This window comes from Ailuropoda melanoleuca, chromosome 2, assembly GCF_002007445.2.
Source record: "Ailuropoda melanoleuca isolate Jingjing chromosome 2, ASM200744v2, whole genome shotgun sequence".
Classification (NCBI taxonomy): Eukaryota; Metazoa; Chordata; class Mammalia; order Carnivora; family Ursidae; genus Ailuropoda; species Ailuropoda melanoleuca.
The window spans coordinates 16,413,252-16,434,693 of NC_048219.1; the positions used below are offsets into that span (position 1 = coordinate 16,413,252).

The 21,442-nt window shown below is 44.5% G+C and overlaps 1 protein-coding gene across 23 annotated transcripts in view; it reads left to right on the forward strand.

Moving 5' to 3' along the window:
* Positions 1 to 21,442, forward strand: part of MACF1 (microtubule actin crosslinking factor 1) — a 332,081-nt gene that overhangs the window by 137,763 nt on the left and 172,876 nt on the right. For 16 of the 23 annotated variants that reach the window (XM_034649704.1, XM_034649743.1, XM_034649718.1 and 13 more), the window contains exons 3-6: positions 741 to 830; positions 3,121 to 3,216; positions 5,258 to 5,335; positions 8,862 to 8,954. In XM_034649704.1, the coding sequence (XP_034505595.1) occupies positions 741 to 830; positions 3,121 to 3,216; positions 5,258 to 5,335; positions 8,862 to 8,954 (357 nt within the window). The remainder of the gene's footprint in view (positions 1 to 740; positions 831 to 3,120; positions 3,217 to 5,257; positions 5,336 to 8,861; positions 8,955 to 21,442) is intronic. The other 7 variants (XM_034649732.1, XM_034649805.1, XM_034649810.1 and 4 more) reach the window with 1 other exon arrangement.

Sequence of the window (21,442 nt, forward strand, 5' to 3'; positions counted from 1 at the left end):
TGTTTTCCTTTGCACTCTGGAAGGCTTTTCTTTTCTTTTTTAAAAGTTTTTATTTATTTAAGTAACCTCTACACCCAATGTGGAGCTCGAACTCACAACCCTGAGATTGAGAGTCGCGTGCTCTACCGACTAAGCCAGCCAGGTGCCCCTGGAAGGTTTTACTGATTCTGACTGGACTCATCTATCTGTCATTGGCCATTGTATCACATTTTGGTCCAAAATAATTCCTGAGAGGTTTCAGGATGATTGACTCTCTATCACTTTGTCCAGACTTTCTAGAACATTGTTTACAGTTGGTACAGTATGTAACAGATCTGGCTTCAGTTTTTATTTTTATTTTTTCTAAAGATTTTATTTATTTATTAGACACAGAGAGAGGGTAGGGGGAGAGAGCAAGCAGGGGGAGTGGCAGGCAGAGGGAGAAGCAGGCTCCCTGCTGAGCAAGGAGCCTGATGTGGGACTTGATCCAAGGACCCTGGGATCACGACCGGAGCCAAAGACAGCCGCTTAACCGACTGAGCCAGTCAGGTTTCCCTGGCTTCAGTTTTTAAAATGCACATACATTTCCGTTAAGTGTTATCATTTCATGTGTATTGTAATCTTAGCTAAAAGTTCCTGAATTTTATTATTGTCTCCTGTTTCAAATTCTTTAATCTGTGTTTACCTTGAACCAGAAATTCTTGTATAGATAATAAAAAAATTCAAGATCAAATAAAAATCAGTCTCATTCTCACACACAGGTCCGCAAGCACATCAATGATCTTTATGAAGACCTGCGGGATGGCCACAACCTGATCTCTCTGCTGGAGGTCCTCTCGGGCATCAAACTGGTGAGCTTCTCCCTTCTTCTCATGAGTGGCCTCACAAATGCAGCCCTGTTAATGACCTACCGGTCCATCTTGTTGAGTGCCAGGGCTGGCCACCGCTGCCTGCTCTTGGTTATGTGGGAGGAAGAAGTAGACGACATTTTTGGTGGACTTTGTTTCTAACTCAGACTGAGTTTTAAAATAATGTAATTTCATCTTAATGTGAATTGATGTATCAAAATCTAATTTTTTGATGGAATCAGGTATCAGTTTTATTCGTTTCATATCTGCATTTTTTCCTCTTTACTTGTTCTTTACCTATTTGTAGATAGAGTATATCAAGGGAGCGGTAGATTCACATTTAAAGGTATTTTAGTAAGGTATATTTTTCTCTCTAGGCTCTCCTGTTTTCCCATCTGCTGTGAATTGTTTTATTTTCTGTATTCAGCTAAGGATGTGGAGTTTACATTGAAAACTGAGTTGTATTTTTTAGAGTTATTTATTTTTTAGAATTCACCTCTCTTTCTTCCTTCTTTGATTCACTGAGTCTCACAGGTTTGGAGAAGTACTGAAGTTGATATCTGAGCACAGCCCTGGATGCAGTACCTTTGAGTTCCTTGGATAGTTAAATATGCCTGCTTCCTCCCTAACGTGTTAAACCTTGCTTGTGGGAAACACCCACATATCTGAAGGCAAATCCTGCCTGGGCTTCTTGGCTCATCAGACGATAGTTCTACTAGCTCTGTTTGAGGGATCAGAATAACCCCACTTGCAGGCTCTTTGTTTCATACAGTTGAGCCTAATAGAAGCAGGGAGTCCTGTGCAGTTTGTATTATGCCTCTAGTGTCCGTGACAACATCTTTTTCATTTAGAAAAGTCCAGGGCTGGATACTGGAAACATCTCTGGGGAGAGAACGAACTGAAGCCCAGCCTACGCACTGCCTTTGGTGAATTCTTAGTCATTGTTTGCTGTGTTTCGAGGAGGGAATTTGGCACATTAAATTTCACTCCTTAAGTAATACTCAGTTTCTTCAAGGATTGGGACTTGGCTTCCTATAGCCCCTTTGTTTTGATTTCACATCTTTTTTGTCTTATGCTGGAATTACTTTTATAATTTTTAATGGACTAAAATCGACAGACACTTTTTATTAGCACAGCCACTGCTGGTGAATTCCACTTCTTATCTGGCCTTCATTTATAAATCTCATAAATAATAGAAATGTCACTTTCACATTGCTGGACTTCATTCTTCAACACACAGAGTTACATTTTGGGCATTTTGGCTGGGATATATGATGAACTCGTAGTGATTTTTTTTTTTTTAAGATTTTATTTATTTATTTGTCAGAGAGACAGAGAGAGAGCACAAGCAGTGGGAGCGCCAGGCAGAGGGAGAAGCAGGCTCCCTGCTGAGCAAAGAGCCCGATATGGGACCCTGAGGTCACGACTGGAGCCAAAGGCAGACGCTCAACTGACTGAGCCACTCAGACGACCCAAATTTGTAGTGATTTTATATTAAAAGTCACTGGGTGTATGCAAGTAATGAATCATGGAACTTTACATCAAAAACTAGGGATGTACTGTATGGTGACTAATATAATATAATATAATAAATAAATAAAAAAAAAATTGTTCCATGAAAAGAAAAAGTGATTCTTTTTGGTGACATTGCTTACAAAACAGGCTAAAAACACTCCAGTCCAATCTCCTTGCCTAACCTTTGAGAATCTGCAGGTTGTTTATGTAGATATTCATAGGCTATCATCTTTTCACTGAGACCCATCCAAATATCTCTCCCATGTTTATTCTCACAATCTCTTTCTCCTTTGGTTGATTCACAAAAAGAGAGGATGGGTGGCCATGGAGAATTAAAGATGTGTTTCTTTTCTTTTCTTTTCTTTCTTTCTTTCTTTTTTTTTTTTTTAAAGATTTTATTTTATTTATTTTAGGGGGGTCGGGGGGTTGAGGGGGGAAGTGGGAGAGGGAGAGAGAGGGCAAGCAGACTCCCCGCTGAGTGCAGAGCCCAACACAGGGCTCAATCGCAGGACCCTGAGATCATGACCTGAGCCGAAATCAAGAGTCAGTTGCTTAACCGACTGTACCACCCAGGCGCCCTGGAGATGTGTTTCAACATAAGTGTTCAATATAACCGTGTGATCTGGTCTTCATTTGGTTTTGCATGTATTGGGAGGTGGGAGGTATTTTCATATTTATTTTCACTTTTTTTTTAACTACTGCATTCATTTCCTTTTCATTTTTGTGTTGTGAATTTCCTGTTGCTCTGTCCTGTCTTTGCCTTGGTTGGTGGCCAAAGGAGCCAGCAGGGCTGAAGACCCTCCGTCCTGTGAGCATGCCCTCCTGGCGCCGTACAAACAGCGAGGAGCAGGAGGAGGAAGATGATGATGATGTCGTAGGTCCTCCTGGGGATGCCAGGATCCCAGCTGGCACGGCAGGGCCATCAGAGAGCCGGAAGTTCTCAAGGTCTCCAAGTAGCTCAGTTATCAACGGCCTTCTTCCCTCTGCACCTGGGAATTTGGGTCCCAAAGAAAGTGGTTAAAACTAATTGTGCCTCTTGCCACTGTTAGATGATCCTGGAGTGGGGATTGTTTTGCTTATCTGAGAGTGGTTGGCACAAAAAGAAGCATGGTGTTTGGAGGTGTCAAGTGCCTTTGTGACCTGGAGACCCATAGCCTTCTGGTGGCCTTGCTGTGTTGTCTGAGTCTGGATTGCAGAGCTGTGGAAAGTTTAGTTGAAGGCATGACAGTTAATTGCTCTTGGCTCCACACTTCAGACTAACTCTCACTCTCTCTCCACCTCTAGCCTCCAGGTTCTCACCACACACCACACACTGTGTCATTTGTTTTCAAAACAGCCTGTTGTTTGCAGACCACTCACTGCATGGAGGTTCTCTGCCTTGGTCAGTAATATCTCTAGTCGCTGTAGAGGACAGTGATTTTAACTCGCATGCTCTTACGGTACTTATTTTTGGTGGGGAGTACTGAGGAGTAAAGTTAGAGTGTGTAAGAAGGGCATTTCCTGCTTGCAGGCCCTAAATTACAACCCATAATCTTTCTCCAGAAACAGGGATTAGACAATATCCCTATTTCTGGTCCTCTTAAAATGATTTTTCCACCACCTCGATCTCCCTACCCATTGCCTTAGACTCTTCGGTTTCACAGGCTCTGTCGTCCTCAAAGCCATGTTCATAAGTAGTTTAGCTGAAATGACTGAAAAAGAGGTTCTTGCTAGAAAGATTTTTCCTAAACCTTTGACGGAAGAAGTTATCCTTTTGCCCAGAGAGGCCTTGACATCTCTGCAGTCTATCCTCCTGTGGGAGTGTTTAGAAGTGTTGGGGGCCTCCAAAGAGATGCTTCTACCCTTATCTTTACATGCATTGGGTTACTTTTTGTGCGGTTCAACCTGGGGGAATGTTTCCTCTGTGCAAGCACCTGCCACAGAGTTACCTTATTATTCATCAGCCTTTAATCAGTACCACTTTGACATTTACAAATGAATTGGGTATATGTGTATAATCCAGTGAGAGTATTGTCTCAGGCCCACTTTTAGTAAAATAAAAGCAACATTGGAAAATGAGCAGGAGAAAAGGTGCCAGAGGTAGATAGCCATCCTGCATCTTCTCACTGGGCAAACGGATTTCAAGCACTTTCGGATGGTTAATAGCTGAGCTGTGGACAGGGCACCAGAGGTACCAGAGGATGGAGATGAGCTTCTCTCCTGTGGCTCGTATGACATCCGGGCCTGAGTGACTAGCAGGAAATACCTTTCTTTGGAGTATCATGTTGAACAGCCCTACATCACCAAGGTTTTCGTTGCTCTTGGAATTTCATACTGAGGTAAAAGGTGGCCTTCCTAAACGGACACCTCTCTGCCTGGAAAATAGGTTTCTTCCTGATTTTTGTCTCTCATTTTTTATTTTTTCACTTGTTTATTGAGCATATATAACTCTTCATTCCCTGGTTTAAAATTGGCTACCTCTAGCTTCTTTTGCCAGGTTTTTAATAAGGTTGGCTCTATTACTGTGCAATATGCAATTAGGACTTCCCACCTTCCCTTAAAATAGCATTTGACTGTGATTTTAGGAGCCATAGAGGCAGGCTTTCTTCCCATTACCCGCACACCCAGAATCGGGTTCTGCCATATTGGCACAGAAGGACCTGTAGAGAAGCCGCAACGCTGGTTTAGCGTTAGTGAAGCACACTGTGTGTTCACGGGAGGCGCAGTGGTAAACAAGCATTTGGGAGGCCTCGGAGAGCATGGCGAAACACACATGGGTTCTGCCATTAAGGGGTGCTTTGTGTGATGCTCCCATGGCTGGCTTCCACCATGAGGAATTCTTTGTGATATTTTAGTCCCTGAAATGAAAAAGGACTGGGGTCTGTGTGGGTAAATTGGTGTAGCTACAAGTAACATCACCTATTGTTTGTTTGCAGCCCCGGGAGAAGGGCAGGATGCGTTTTCACAGGCTGCAGAATGTGCAGATTGCCCTGGACTTCCTTAAGCAGCGACAGGTAAGACGATTCCATGCTTTCCCTATTCTGCCCGGGAATGCTGGCGTTGAGTCCCCACATAGGAATGTTCTTAGCGCTCCTCGTGGGCCCTCGGTAATCACTGCATCTGACTGGCCCGGTCTGAGTCTTACTTGCTGGTGAGGAGTTGCGTTATGGTTGGACAAATCATATGGTCATCCTTGGATAGAGCCTGTGGCCTTCCTGAGTGGGACAGTGTTAATAGAGAAGAGCAAGATGCCCAAGATTGAACCTTAAGGTCAAAAGGAAGATGGAAAATTAAATCAGCAAATAAGATAGAAAAAACGTACATCATCCAGAAAGAGGGAAAACCAGAAGGTTACACGATCCTGAAAAGTAGAGGAGGGGCCGGTCAGGATTGGCTGCTGTGTTGGTGCCATATCAGGTCTGAGGGAAAGGTCCGAGCCATCAAGCATTGGTGACTTAAGAGAACGGTCTGAATAGAGCAGAAGAGCACTTGGAGTTTGGTGAGCCTGGATATAGATGGGGAAAAAAGAAATTTTCAACATGTTTTTGGACAGAGGAGGAGAAGCCAGTCAAGAGAGGCAGACGGAAATGAGAGTGAGGAGGAGTGCTGAGTGATAAAATGTTAGCCCTGGGAGATGCCATACAGAGGTACCAGCCCAGTTTCTTCATCTCCTAGATAAGGAAACCTAGATCTGGACCGGTGAAAAGAGCTGCCCCAGAGCGCACAAGCTGGAGCAGAGCTGGGACTTTCACCCAGGTCTCCTGTCATTGGAGTTCAGTAATCCTGCCACCACCCATGCTGTTTCTCCTCTTCCTCCCCACTTCCTGGTGGATGGAACCAAGTCCGGGGACTGGGGGTAGATCCTGAGCACAGCTAGTATGGTTATCTTGGAAAAAGAAAAGGAAAATGCCCCTTTCTCTGAGATGCAGGGAGAAGGAAAGAGGGAGGGATGACGATGCAGGGGTGGTGTGTGGCAGAAAGGAAGATGGACGAGGGGGTCCAAGAGTTCATCTGCTTAGAGCCAGCCGTGTAGAGGAGCTGGGTCTAGCCGCCGGTGCCAGGCAGTAGCTCGGGTCAAGCTGATGTTGAATGGTATGCATATTTTAGAATTAGTTCATTTTTGTCACTTTTGTCAGTAGTTCTCATTAACTTGGGAAATTCTCCTTCTCTGTGCTCCCAGAGCAGTTCAGTCCCAATAGAACATCTACTACTTTATTATTTCTCTGTTTACTGTCATGTCGTGTAGGCCCCGTGAGGACCAGGAACAGGATCTTACTTAACATTTTTATCTTAATCAGCTGTCGTAGTGAATGGTCCATAATTGACACTTAATAAATATTTGTTGAAATAAATTGACAAACGAAAAGTGATGGAAGAAGTAGAGGCAGTGTTTAGGGTAGTGGAGAAAGCAAGATTGGAAATGTCTGTGTGTAGAGCTAGAGGGAACCTGGGGTTCTTAACAGCCAAGGTCGACTGAGAAGAATTGATTAGCTACACGTCTGAATAAGGACCAAGGGTAGATTTGGTTACTATGATCAAATGAAAATGTGTGCAGATAAGAACAGTGGACTCAGAGAAGGGCAGGGTGAACTCTGGAACAGCTCTTGGTGATGGGGAGATCCACGTTGTAGTTGTGTAGGCATCCAAAGTACAGTAAAAGCAAAAGTGCTCAAAATGGAAAAGGCACACACATTGTGCAGATAGGGTGACATTTGGGTCATTTTGATGAGTGCTAAGATCGCCAGTTTTAGGAGTTAGGTGCTAAAGTCGTCAAGGGTTAGGAGAGATTGGGAGGTAGTTTGCCAAGGTAGACTTCGGAATGGAGGAGGCCAGCTGACGGAAGTGGGACCGGGGAATACGGACTGGACTGATACTGCAGCCTACCAACTGTGAGTCAGTGATGAGTGGTTAGAAGAGTTTCTTCTCAATCTAGAAGGGCAGCACCTCCTTCTGGAGATTCAGGTGTCTTTGTTCAGGCTGCTGTAGCAGAAATACTATCCACTAGGTGGCTTATAAGCAGCAGAAATGTATTTCTCACAGTTCCGGAGACTGAGAAGTCCAAGAGGAAGGCACTACTGGCAGATTCGGTGTCTGGCGAGGTCCTGTTTTCTGGTTCATAGTCTGCAGTCTTCTGGCTGTGTCCCCACCTGGTGGAAGAGCAAGGGAGTTCTCTAGGGTCTCTTCTATAAGGGCACTGTTCCCTTTCATGAGGGCTTCCCCCTCATGATTTAATCACCTCCCAAGGCCCCACCTCCAAATGCCGTCACTCTGGGCGTTAGGATTTAATATATGAATTTTGGAAGGACACAGCCTTTAGCCTGTAGTACCAGGTCCCTGTTAGTGTAGGGGAGAAGGGAAGCTTGTTTGAGGTAACGAGAGTTCTGCAGAGAAACACAGATTTCAGTTCAATTGAAGAGATACAGGGAGGACAGCTCAAGGACAGTTCGTCACGATTGAACAGGAGCTCGTGAGGGTGTGACAGACGAGGCTGGCTGAGCTGGTCTTCCTGGTGTCCTCGCAGTTTCAGCACTGAAAGTGCCACATCCCAGGAAATCTCTCGGTTTCTAGCACATGGGACGGTCAGCCACCCTAGTGGGGGATAGGGTCCGTTTGTCTATGCACATTGTGTTGTTGGAGTGAGATTTTACAAGTGAAAGCAGATGCTAGTGGAGGCATGGGCAGGTGTGGATACCTTCAACAAGGAGGGAAAATGGAGGTGAGAGCAGGCCAAAGACTGGTAAGGGAAAAGAGCTTGCCACCCCCTCCACCAGGGAAAAAAGAAAGAAAAAAAGTCAGGGCTGCGATGACTTAATAAAAAAGCAACTCAGGATACCATGTGCTTACAAAGTTACCTTGCTGATGGGAATGCAAATTGGCGCAGTCCTGCTGGAAAATAGTTCGGCAGTTTCTTATAAAGCTAAGCATATACCATATGACCCAGCAGTCCCACGCCTGCAGATTTACCCTGTAGAAATGAAAGTGTATGCTCATGAATGCAGGAGCTTTATTCATTATTGTCCCAAACTGAAAACAACCGGAATGTTCTTCAGTGGTTGAATGGGTAAACACAGCGTAGTCTGTTGATACGATGGAGTACCACTCAGCAATAAAAAGGAGCAAACTACTGATAGACGTTACAGCGAAGATGGAGGTCTCAAGGTATTATGCTGAGTGGGGAGAAAAAAAAGCCAGTATCAAAAACTTACATACTGCGTGATTCTATTCATACAATGTTCTAGAACAAGTAAAACTGGGATCAGATCAGTGGGTGGCAGGAATTAGGGCTGGGGGCAGGGTGTGACCAAGAGGGGCAGCATGAACTCACCTTTCTGGGGGAATGGAACTGTTCTGTTATCCTGATTACAGTGATAGTTACCCACATCTGTGGAGATGTTGAAACTCATAGAACTGTGTGTGTGTGTGCGCGCGCACACACACACACACAATGAGTTTAATTGTATATAGTGATGAAAATCTATAAAAATGAAATCAAAACAAAAAGTCCCAGAGCTCTGAGAACAGCCTCTGTTTCTTTTCCAGGTGAAACTAGTGAATATTCGCAACGATGACATCACGGATGGCAACCCCAAGCTGACCCTGGGCCTGATCTGGACCATTATTTTGCACTTCCAGGTAGGGCCTGTGAAGTTTGGGGTCACTGTTGCTTGGCTTGGACATTGTCTAGAAAGATCTGGAAGCTGTACGGCCTTCCATGGGCCTAGCAGCTAGCCTTCCTTCTCTGTGCGTGGCCGTGGACAAGGGTGAGAGTGGGAGTGGCCTGGGGACAGAGCTGTAGTAGCCTAAGCCCAGAACTTCCTGCTCATTTGCATGCTGAAATGGGATTTTTCACTTGTCTGCATGTTGGCAGTCAGGTTGTTAGAAGTCTGCTTGGCTGAGTCAAAACTGGCTCTTTGGGGACTCAAAGTGTGGAGGGTTTGATGCTTTAGAAGGGTGAAGTGCAGGCTTATAATCCTGCTTTGATGTAGACTTTCCCTCATCTCTAATGATCTTAAAACAAGCCTGGTTAATTATAGCACTGCCTTCGTCGGTTTGGGCTTCTATAGTGAAACACAGGCGCACCTCAGAGATACTGCCTGTTTGCTTCAGACCACCACAGTAAAGCAAGTCAGATGAATTTTCTGGTTTCTCAATGCATATAAAAGTTATGTTTACACTACACTGTAGTCCATAAGTGTGCAGGAAATAGCATCAGATCTAAAAAAAAACAGTGTATAGACCTTAATTTAAAAAATACCTTATTGCTAAAAAATACCATCGTATCAGTTTTCGGTGAGTCATAATCACTGATCACACATCACCATAACAGATATAATGAAAGATCTTGAACTATTGGGAGAGTTAACCAAAATGGGACCCAGATGCGAGGTGAGCAGATGCTATTGGAAAAACGGCGCGGAGAGACTTGCTTCACGCACGGTGGCCACAGACTTTTAATTTGTAAAAAATGCAGCATTTTCAGAGTGCAGTAAAGTGCAGCACAGTGAAGTGAGGTGTGTCTGTGCCATGGATTAGGGGGCTTAACCAACAAATGCTTTTTTCTCATGGTTCTGGAAGCTGGCAGTCTGAGATCAGGGTGCAGCATGGGCAGGTTCTTGGTGGGGACCTGTTCCTGGTTAGCTCCTCACATGACCTTCCCTTGGTGCACGCATGCAGAGAAAGAGATCTCATGTCCCTGCATCCTTTTATAAGGGCATTCATCCCATTATAGGGGCTCTGCTCTCGTAACCTCATCTGAACCTGATCCCTTCCCAAAGGCCAGAGCCTTCAAATCTCTCACATCGTGGGGTGGGGCTTCAACACGGATTTTGAGGGGACACGCACCTTCAGTCCCTAGCAAGCACCTTAGGAGCTGCGTTTGTATATTTGCTTGTAAGCACAAGTGTTGCTTCCATCATACTCAAGAGCGGTGGCATCTTGGTAGTGTTGACATGGTCACACCGCCTTCTTGTTGCTGCCCCCTTCCTAAGAGGGCAAACCCGTTTCAAGTCTGGATTGCTATGGGAAAAGAACAGCCTTATTTTTATAAAAAGACCGTCTTGAATCATTTTAGCCCAGCCAAACAAAGCTGTTTCTCAGACAGCTTTCCCGTACACAGTTGCTGTTTATGAGGCTGATAGATGAGAGGGAGCGCTTCTTGAGCAGGTAAGAAAAGAAGGCTAATATAAATAACTCAAGGCTCTGACTCCAGGGGCTGAAGTGGCTGTGGTGTCCTAGTTGGGGCACTAGTGCCACCTGCTGGTTGCAAGAAGAACAGCAGGTGTCCCAGAATTCCGTTACCCAAAAAAAGTCTGAGTTTGGGGCTTATTTCTTGAAGCTCTGGTTTGGAGGCAGTGCTGGCAATCTGGAAAATGTGGAAGTAACATGTGTTTTTGTGCAATCACAGGGTGTTTTCAGGCATGCTTTGGATATAGGGGTAACTAGAAACATGGACTTGGCAAGGGTGCCTTAGCAGGGTGGGAACAAGCACTTTGTTGAGTTTTCATGGAGGGCTAGAGTTACCCCCGGAAACCATTATGAACGCAGGAGTTTTTTGTTTTTGTTTTTGGGGGGTTTTTTGGTTGTTTGTTTGGTTGGTTTTTTAAAAGAAACTGTTTTGGTCATTTGTATTTTTGCCACAAACCTGTCCTCACTGTGAGTGCTGAGTGTTGGTCTCATAGGTGTGAGGTGAGAGGATGCTATCCACAGTGTGTCTGCAACTCAATCTCTTTTTAAAAGGGAGACTCATGGGCCAAGGAATAAAAACTGAATTGGTTAATCAACATTTTGCCGGGACAGAGGAGACAGGGTAATGAAACTGTTCCTTTCCTGAACACCTCCATCAGGAAAATGCTTACTGTCTCTTTCTTTAAAAATTTCTTACAAAAACTTTCAAACATTTATAAAAGTAGAGAAAATAGTATGAAGAACTACCATGTACCTATCACTTAGCTCAACAGTTCTTTACTCATGGCCAATATTATTTCATCTGTATCCTAATCTACTCCTCAAACCCCAGTAGGTTGTCTTGAAAGAAGTCCCAAACTTCATGTAATTTCATCTGTACATATGTGTGTATCTCTGAAAGATAAAGATTCTTAATTTAAGCAAACTATTATAACACTATAAAACAATCATTTCTTAAAATCATCAAATACCTGATTAGTGTTCAGATTTTCTCAATTACCTCATTAAAAAAAAACAATTGGTTTCTTTGAATCAGAATCCCAACAAAGTCTACATATTGCATTAAATCGCCCCCCCCCCACAACATTGCAGTTCATTGAGGAAATCAGGTCTTTTGTCCTTTAAGGTTTACAAAGATGCTGATAGCATCTCTGGGATATCCTCCATCCCTCTGTTGTATTGCTTATAAACTGGTGGTTTAGATCTGGAGCTGAGGCTCAATCCCATTCAGGTTCCTTTTTGGGGGATGTGGAGGGCAAGGATGGTGGTATTGAGTTGTGTACGTCTATTGCTGCATATCAGGAGGCACATGTGGATTCAGGTGTTACCAGCCTGATCCGCCCATTCCTTATTAGCTGTTCACTGAACGGTAGTTAGCTGTTCACCTAACTACTGATCATCATGCTAGTTCCACCGTTTCATTAGAAGTTACAGAACGGTGCTGCTCAAGTTCTTTCATTCCGTCTTCGTTATTTAGCTGGTGTACTTCTGTAAAGAAGAACTTCACCTCACCAATTACCCTGAGAGGTAGCTCCCATAGGAAAGGGGAGATCCAAAGATCAATGCTCCCGTCTTTCCCTCTGTTTACCAGTTTTCAACATAATTAATTGGGTCCCTAATATTCTTCAGAGATGACAAATGAAAGTTTCTTTCCTCTTCTTCTTTTTTTTTTTTCTTAGTATCACTTATGACTTACGGGTTTTTAACAGATGTAAAGGTGTTGCAATAAAATACAACTATCATTCTTCCTAATACTCAAATAACTTCATCTTTGACCAATGAGAGCTTCCTAAAGTTGACAATGAGTCCTTTGGCATGACTTCCTTGGTCCTTTTTGATAATCCTTAATTTCTTGTGATGAGATGTTCCAGACTCTTTTTATATATTTCCTGTCCAAGACTTGAAATTAGCAATTTCTCCAAGGAACTCTCATTCTGACCACAATCTGAATGCTACTGGGTTGGTCGGTTTTTCTGTGGACAGAGCTAGCCAATGTGTGTATTTTTCTCTTTTAAAAAATCAAGAATTTGTATGGATAGATCTCATTCAAACTTAAATTACAGAGTTTTTTAAAGCTTATTTGTTTATTTTTTAGTAATCTTTACACCTCATGTGGGGCTCGAACTTAGGACCCCAAGATCGGGAGTCACATGCTCTTCCAACAGAGCCAGCCAGGCGCCCCAAAATTATAGAGTTTTATTTAACTTACTTGACTTTATATCTCTTTTCCTCATGTTGAAAATCTTGATTCTAACACTAACATATTACTTATTCCCTTTTCTGTACACACACATACGTGTAGATGTCTGTATAGTCACGTGTATATTACATGTAATGTATTTGAAATAAAACAACAATCTCAGTGTCATTATTCACAGTATGATTGCTGAGAAGTTTGTGATTTCTTTGCAGTTTCCTTTGTCCTTTGGTTATATCTCCTAAGGGTGTACAAATAATTATATTTTAAGGTCATTTGAAAAAAATTTCTCTCTGTTTTGTGAAACCGTTAATTCAATACACAATTAGGTTCATTTGTCTTTATTTGCCTCCACATTTTTAGGGATTGCTTTTTCCCCTTTCAGTTTTATTTCACGTTATATAGACCATCTGTGTTGTTCCAAAGGGACATTTTAAAAGTAAACATGAGGTATATTCAGAGAAGTCTGGCTTCTGTACCTGTCCTCTCCATCCTATTTCTTCCCCTTCCATATTAGTTTCCTAACCGTTTTTTTTTTTTAAAGATTGTATTTATTTATTTGACAGAGATAGAGACAGCCAGCGAGAGAGGGAACACAAGCAGGGGGGAGTGGGAGAGGAAGAAGCAGGCCCACAGCAGAAGAGCCTGATGTGGGGCTCGATCCCACAACGCCGGGATCATGCCCTGAGCCGAAGGCAGACGCTTAACCGCTGTGCCATCCAGGCATCCCCGAACCGTTTTAAAACACCTTTTTGGTTGCCATTCTATTGTTTGTTTATTTTAGGAAAATGCATTCTTTTTTTTAAACGACTTTATTGAGGTATAATTTACATACCATAAAATTGACCCATATTCATTATACAATTCAATGATTTTTACGAGTTAAACAGCCATCACCATAATCCAATGTTAGAACATTCTCATCATACCAGTAAGACCCTTCCTGCCCACTTAACGTCATCCTTCATCCTCCTCCCCAGCCTCAGGCAACCACTCATTTATTTTCGGTCTCTATGGATTTGCCTGTTCTGGACTTTTCGCGTAAATGGGATCATGGAGTATGTATCCTTTTGTGTCTGGCCTCTTTCACTTAGCATTACATTTTTGAGGTTCATCTCTGTTGTAGCATGTGTCAGTATTCTGTTCCTTTTTATTGCTGAGTACTCTTCTGTGCTATAGATACACTATATATTTTGTTTATTCAGCAGTTGATGGACATTTGGGGTGTTTTCATTTTTTGGCTGTAATAAATAATGTTGATAGGAATATGTGAGGACCAGTCTTTGTGTTGATATATGCACACAAATGTATGTACAAATGCAACTGACTACAAATTCCTTTTCTTTGCTGTTCTTGCTGGCTTGGTGTTTGTCTGTATTAGCCAAGTGTTGGGGAGCATGGGGAGGGGTTCCCTGCTTGCAGAGCTTTTGGTTGGCTGATGAAGAGTTACATAGAGCCTCCGCTATCCTTGTCTTGCTTAAGAGAGTTTGACGTGACTCTTGCTAGTTACGTATTATTGCGGTTTTCTAGGCTTTCATTATTGAGTATCTGTTAGCTGTTCTCACCAAGGATACATGCTACATAAAGCCAAAGAGAAATGTAGAGTAGAGCTATCAAATGTTAGGGGATCAGTAAAATAGTCATTTTATTCCCTGTTATTGGTGCTCATGAAATATTTCTGATACAACCAGCTTTCTTGCTCCCTCTGAACCCCCAAGTAAATACCGTCGCGAAGTTGACGTAGATCATTCCCATATATCATTGCCATCCCATAAAGGTACAGACCTTTATGACAGGTGAGGTACTCATGAACAATATGTGCTGTTTTTATAGTCGACACAGATCCTATCTTCTATAGACCCTTTCTTTTTTTGAAAAGATTTTGTTTATTTGTTAGAGAAAGAGAGTGAGCGAGAGAGAAAGAGAGAGCACAAGCCAGAGCGGAGAGGCAGAGGAAGCAGCAGACTCCCCGCTGAGCAGGGAGCCCGATGTGGGGCTCGATCCCTGCACCCCTGGGATCACGACCTGAGCCAAAGGCAGGTGCTTAACAGACTGAGCCACCCAAGTGACCCTAAACTAAACTTTGTTTTTGAGGTTTATTGTGTAGATAAAAGAGGACCTGATTTGTGCGTCTTCACTGTTTATGTGGACTAAAACATGAGGGGAGCCCCTGCAGCTGTGCGACACAGCTGTTATTTGTAGCCTGTTACTTACCAGTGTGAAGAAGGCATTCATTGCTACAGTGAACATTTGTGTACATGTGTCCTTATGCAAATAGGAAAGTGGGGTTTTGTTGTTGTTGTTTGGTTTTTGTTTTTGGTGGGTTTGTTTGTTTGTTTGTCTTTGAAAGTGGGTTTTTTGGATAGATACCTGGATTGGAATTGCTGGGTTATACCCTTTCCTTTATTTTGCCAAATTACTCTCAGAAGCAGCGTGTGACGCACAGTGTTGTGTTGGGTAACACCTACTACTGTTTGAACGTTTGTTTATGTGTTGTCTGGATCCCTGCAGTAGATGCCAAAACAGTGGGTTTTGTCTCTTTTATTCTCTTCTTTGCCTGGCTTAGAACAGGTACTGAATAAATATTTATTAAGGGTGAATGGATATTTTATGAATTTGATCTTCTCAAAGCCGTGGGGTAGGTAAACCAGATGAACAGACTGTGATGGACATTTTCCAGTGCTGGTTGTTCAGATGAGCAACGGAAACACTCCAGCTGACATTTTTGGATTACATTTTCTGATCCTAATAATAGGATTTCTTGTCTCTTGGTTTTGTCCAAACCTGTTTTAATGCTAGGATTTATAGTTTTTCAAAAAGATAAGTTCTTCAAAGTCAGGATCTGACAAAATTAGCTTTCCAACTCTCAAGTGTTTATTAAATACTAGGGTATGTCTAGCACTCTGAAATTTAAAAAAAATTCAGGGAGTTAAGGTGAAAAGTGGTTTTTAGCTGGTAGACGCGAGGTTTCCATTTTTGTGCACTTTATGGCACTTGGTACTTGGCATATAGATGAGGCACCATTGATGTTTGTGGAATGAGCGAATGAGCTCATTCACTCCAGCTGTCTCCATGGGAGAGCTGTGAACAGTAAACAGTTAACTAGAAAAAACCAAAGCAGAAGACCTGCAGAATGTCTGTGCCCTAGTCACCCCTAATCAGCTGCTTTCCCAGAAGGCAGCAGGCCGTGTGTTCAGAGCTCAGGCGAGATGAGAAAAAGGTCCAGGGGGAGGTCTTGGTGATCAGAGTTAACTTACTTAGTGAAATAGTGGAAGCAGAGCCCGTGTGGAGTAAAACAAGGCACCTGGCTGGCTCAGTCTGTGGAGTATGTGACTCTTTGTCTTCGGGTTCTAAGTTCGGGCCCCGCGTTACGTGTAGAGATTGCTTAAAAATAAAATCTTAAAAAAAAAGAAGAAGAAGAGAGAAGGAAAAGAAAAACAAGCATCCAAACTTTGGACCTTAGAAGGCATCTACTTTCCTGAGAGCCTAGTCAAGAAAGAGAGTATATTAAAACCCTAGTGGTGGTAGTGGAGTGTCTCCTATCTTGTGGCTTAAGTAACAAATGGGAAGCAAAGGGATTTACTATATAGGGGTTGTCTCATCAGCCCTCGCTCACCCCCCTTACACAGGTGGTAGTATCCAAGTAAGGAAACAGAACCACCTAGCAAGTTAGTTCCTTAGCTACGAAGTTCCTAGAGCTGGGAATTTGAACCTAGGCCTCCTTTACTGAAAGCCCTGCTCCTTCCCGAGGCCAGTTTTCCTCTGGAGCATAAGGAAATGAAGGCCTGATTTGTCCAACATATGCAAGAAGTTTAAAAAAGAAAAGGCTCCTGGAAATAAATATGCTAGGTTCCGTCAGGCCTCTCTGCCAGCAGCCAGAGACAGCAAGCAGCTGTCTTGCTTGCCCCGGAGTTGATTAGTTTCAGGAATTTGGTATGCTTGTATTTCGTGAATTTTATTCAAGATCTGGAAAGCTCCATAGTTCCAGTTCTCTTTGTTGGAGGAACGAAGGCCTGGTGCCTGCCTAGAGAATTATATTGCAATGTCAGGGTTTTTCGCTGATCGAATGATTTCCTGAAGTCTGATTGAGTTTCTCTCCCATGCTAGTCTCCTTGTCTGGTTTCTTGCTATGGTTTATGATCACCATCGGGCGGTGCTGCAGCTTTGCACTCAGCTTTAGGGAGCGGCCTGGGAAAAACACCTACTGCAGTGGAGGCAGGTGGGTGCAGGGTCTCAGGAGCAGTTGTGTAGGAGCTGTTGCCTTAGGGTCTCTTGTTGCTTTCCTTACGTGGAGGGCGTTCTTCAGGACTCCAGGAGAGGTTGAGCAGGGCTTACGTAGAACCAGGCAGGCTATGTCCCTCTGCTGTGTGTTCTGGATGCTTTTGGTATAGAATAAACAGTGGCAACAGGGAAGAAACACATACAACCTCTTTCCACTCCATCCAGAGCCCCTGGGTTGCGGTGTTGCCTCATCTGTCAGACGCTGCGCTAAAAATTGGGGTGGGCGAATCCCATTGACGTGACAGGGTGATTTTTGAATCCAACTTTTAAGACTTTAATTCAGACTCTAATTCAGACTTCCTGCCCTACTGCAACTTGAGTAAAAACCATCTGGGCCTCATTTTAGCAACTTCCTCTCTTACTCCCAATAGCCAGCCCAGTGTTATCTGTTTGAGCCCTTGGCCCATGTGAGTCTAGTTGACAATTCAGAACAGTAGGTATCTTCCTGTTTTACTTAATTGAGGACAGACTTATCCCTGCTGCGGTTGGAACGTAATATAACATGGGGTTGAAGTGAAGTCTTTAAAAGGAGTTCGCATACTGGCTTTGCCACTTACTTGCTGTGTGGCCCTGAGCAAATTATTCAGTTTTCTTAAATCTCTGTGTCTTTACCTGCGAAATAGTAATTTTGACCTCATATGGTTACCGAAGAATGAGATGAGGTAGCGCATAGCTTAGCACAGTGCTTGGCACGTAACGAATGCTGGAGAAAATGCTCGCCAGCGGCCTCGGTAATTCCTGTTGAACGTTTGTGTCAACTGTTGTTCAGCCGAGGCGGAGCTTCCCTGTTTTATTTGGAAGCCGTGTCCTTTTTTACGGAGCTTCCTTACACAGTCCTCCAAACCGATTTCCGAGTGTCTCCTCTGTATCATTGGCTAACAGAATTAACAGATCTCTCTGCTCTCCCTGTCTCTTTCTCTCTTCTGTCTTTCTCTTGGGCAAGGCAAGGAGGAGTGAAATAAATGCTATAGGAGGCTAGGTCTTTAAAGCCTGTGTGTCTTGACTGTGAGGAGTAGGCTCGGCTCTCTCTTCAGGTTATAATTTAAAATAATTATTTCTGACCTGAAAAATTTGAACATATATGTACATGGCTTGATATTCTCTTTTGAACATCCTGGCACAACAATTTGAAATCTCTTTCCTTTCAGAGTCTGGGGTCAGTGATAATGGCAGCATCCCCAGCCCTGGCTCTTCTTGGTCCTTCCCTACCCGGTTGATAGCAGCAGGCTGGTTTGCTTTCCCCTCTTCCTCCTCCTCCTCCCTTCACGTTACCTTCTTCCATGGCCTCTCTTCTTTCCCCTCCCTTTTCCCTTTACTCTTACATCCCACCCCCTCCTCCTCACCCTCCATAGGTTTTCCCCTCCCCTGGTTTCTAGCTCCTTTTTGCTTTCTGTTTGTGTTTCTGAGGGCAGTGCTCCAATTACCTCATATTTGGAGAGAGAAAGCTGCAGCCAATCCGGTTTCTGTCTGCTTTTAGGTCAAGTGATTTCTGAACTGCAGTGAGATGCTTTGAATTTGTCTTGTTGCAGCTCTGAGCCTGTAAGATGGCTGTCTGAATCGGCAGCGGCTGGGAGAGACAGAGAGGCGGGGAGGGAGGGAGAAAGAATTGGAGGGATTGCCGGCATAGTGCATGTTTTTAAATGTGCATCGAATCCGATGAAGCCAACGTTGGGATTTCTCTGGGATACCAGGACCGGCTTAGCTGCGTTTTTGATGAGATTAGGAGAGGAAGGCGATGGGAAATTCACTGGGCTGTGTTAAGGAGCCAAAAGATTCACTAGCTATTCCTGACAAGGCTCCCGTATCTCCTAAGAAAAGGGTTCGGTTCAAAAGGAAGTGGAGGGGGAAGAAAACCCCTAATCCAGAGGTATCTCATGAGGAAGAACCCTTGGAAGGAACCAGAGTCATTGAAGAGACGGAAACCCAACCGAAGTTAACAGTGAGTCCCCAGAAGGAGGAGGGAGCGGGAGGGGTAGAGTATCTCCCCCCAGACATTTCACTGCCTCGGAACTCGGCCCCCAGCTCAGGGGTGGGTGATCAGGGGATGATCGTGCAGGTGAAGGAGAGGTTCCAAGGGGAGATCCAGACGGCTCACCTTTTGTTAAAGAATGAGTCATCAGTTGCCGGAGGGGTCTGGGATTCCCTGGAAGAGGGGATGACTGTCATCGCTCACCTACTTGATAACCCAGCGGAAAGGAACTGTGAGAAGTCAGTGAGCCAACTGGTGGAATTTCCGAGGACAGCATCCTGCAGCAGCAGGGCTGTGCTGCTGCCTTTGCAAGGAGAGACTGCAGTGGGGAAAGGTGGGACTCCACTTGGACTTCGGAGCAGCACTTTCCCCAAGACAGACCACCCCACGCTCGGAGGAACTCAAGACCACCATTCAGAGGGCTGGTGTGCGGGGGCAGGAACCACGGCTCTTTGCAGTGCCCCTCACACAGGTTCCTGGATTGCAGAGCCTTCTGTTCCTTCATCCCTGCTGGACCAGTCGAGAGGCCATAAATGCACAGAACCCCCCCACGTGGGTCGAGTGGCCCCCCAGGGTCCCAGACTGCCCACTTCTCAGAGTGATTTATCCATCAGTGGCAGGACTGTGAGCATTTTGCCCTCCTCCTCTGGCTATGGCAGTGACGGGCCACATTTACATGGGGTCCAACCTAGAGACACAGAACCTGAAAAGAGCTCCACATCCTTCTCAGAAGAGGATGGTACCCTTTCTTTGGAGGCAAGTCACACCCCATTATGGGGTCTGGAGGAAGTGGGTGGGCTTTGTTCACGCTTGGATTTCTGGCCCTCAAACTTACTAAAGTGAAGCGTGCTAAACAGCGAGGATCTCGGTACCTCTTCTCAAGCTTACCCGTGCCACGTACCAGGTTTGGCAAACGGAGTCTATTTCAGGTCTGCCCCTTGATGCTTGAAACCAAGTCTTTTGTCGTCTCTGGGGAAGCCCTGATTCTGGGTAACCACGCAGCATAATTGCTCGAGCTATCTGGTGGGGTTATCTTTCAACGTGCAGTGCTAGGTAGCGCTTAACTCTCTCAGGCAGGTCTGTCTATCAGCTTCCCTGCTACAGGAAGTCGTGGTGTAGTAGAAGGGACAACGGGAGGCCTGGCTGCATCTCCTAAGTGAGTGTGGCAGGCATGGAGAGTGTTGAAGGGGCTCGGGGTGAGGCAGCTCTCACCGACGTGATCTGTCTTCCCTGGAGAGTGATGTTCTTACGAGCTGATGTAATCCCGCTCCTGCGGGGACACTGCTAATGACAACAGCCATCCGGTATTCACCCAGGTGGAGAGGGCTGATCCTGCTTTGGTTCCTAACTCCAGCATTAGAGGAGAGGCACACAGAATTACCTGGAGATTAATCCAGAGAGGGGGTTAGGGTGGTTTGACGGTTCAAGGCTAGAAAAAGTTTGTGTTCTGATTGGACTTGTTTATGGCTTTAACAGGTTTTTGTTTGTGAGGTATATATACTGAGGCGTAGGTGGCTGTGGTGATGGTGGTGGTTGCTGTGAATGCTTTTAGGGTCTAGGAGCAGGTACGCATTCAAGAGATCTGGACACCGAAGGGGGAAGAGGACCCAGCCCAGGGTCTGGCATGGAAGTGTGTGATTGTGTGGGTGACTGAAGTTATAACTCAGTGATTGAAGAACTTTTGTTGGCATGTCAGCTTCTGCAGCAGAAGCAATAAAAACTTTAGGAAATGAGAGCAGCAAAAGGTGGGGATGAAGTCAGGCATTTTCCTTGCTACGGCTGTGGACAGCTGCCCTGGTATCTGCAGAGCAGGGATGTAGCCTATGCACGATGCCCTGCTTGTCACCTGACAGCGTGAGGCCGAGTAGAGACACACTCTCTTTTGCTTGATCTGTGCTTACAGTGTCCTCTTTGGGGATGAATTTGCTCCTTGGATAGTCTTGTGTCAGTGCCCTTTGTTATTACAGAGTCTAGAAACTCCCAACAGCTAGAGGGAAATGTGCCATTTGAAAATACTTATTATATGGTTGGACAAGAGGCCTCCATCAGTAGAGAACGTGTGTTTTGGGGGTAGGAAGGGAAAGAGAAGTTGGAAAGGAAAGCAGTGGAGGCTGCTGGGGTGGAGTGTACGAGTGTTTGATTCTTACCTTTGTTTGGAATGGATGGATGCAGAGCGGTTTTGCTGAACTGTTTGCTGTTCCGATACCATTGGCATTGAAGTTGAAGTTTGGAGGCACCATAATAGTTTTAGGAAACATGCTTGTAATTGAGTGTGAGATTGTCAGAAAGTTGGGAGTGTAAAATTTTAAGGGGCTCCTAGTGGAAATGAATTCTAGATAATGGACCATAGGTGACCATGGCACTTTTAGTCCGGGATCTCCACACTGAAAAGGGAAGGCTCTGGACAGCCCTGTGCGGAGTCTTAAGGAAAAAATTGGTGAGAGAAACCTTTCAGACCACGATCTGTAGTTCAACAGTATTGACAGCAGT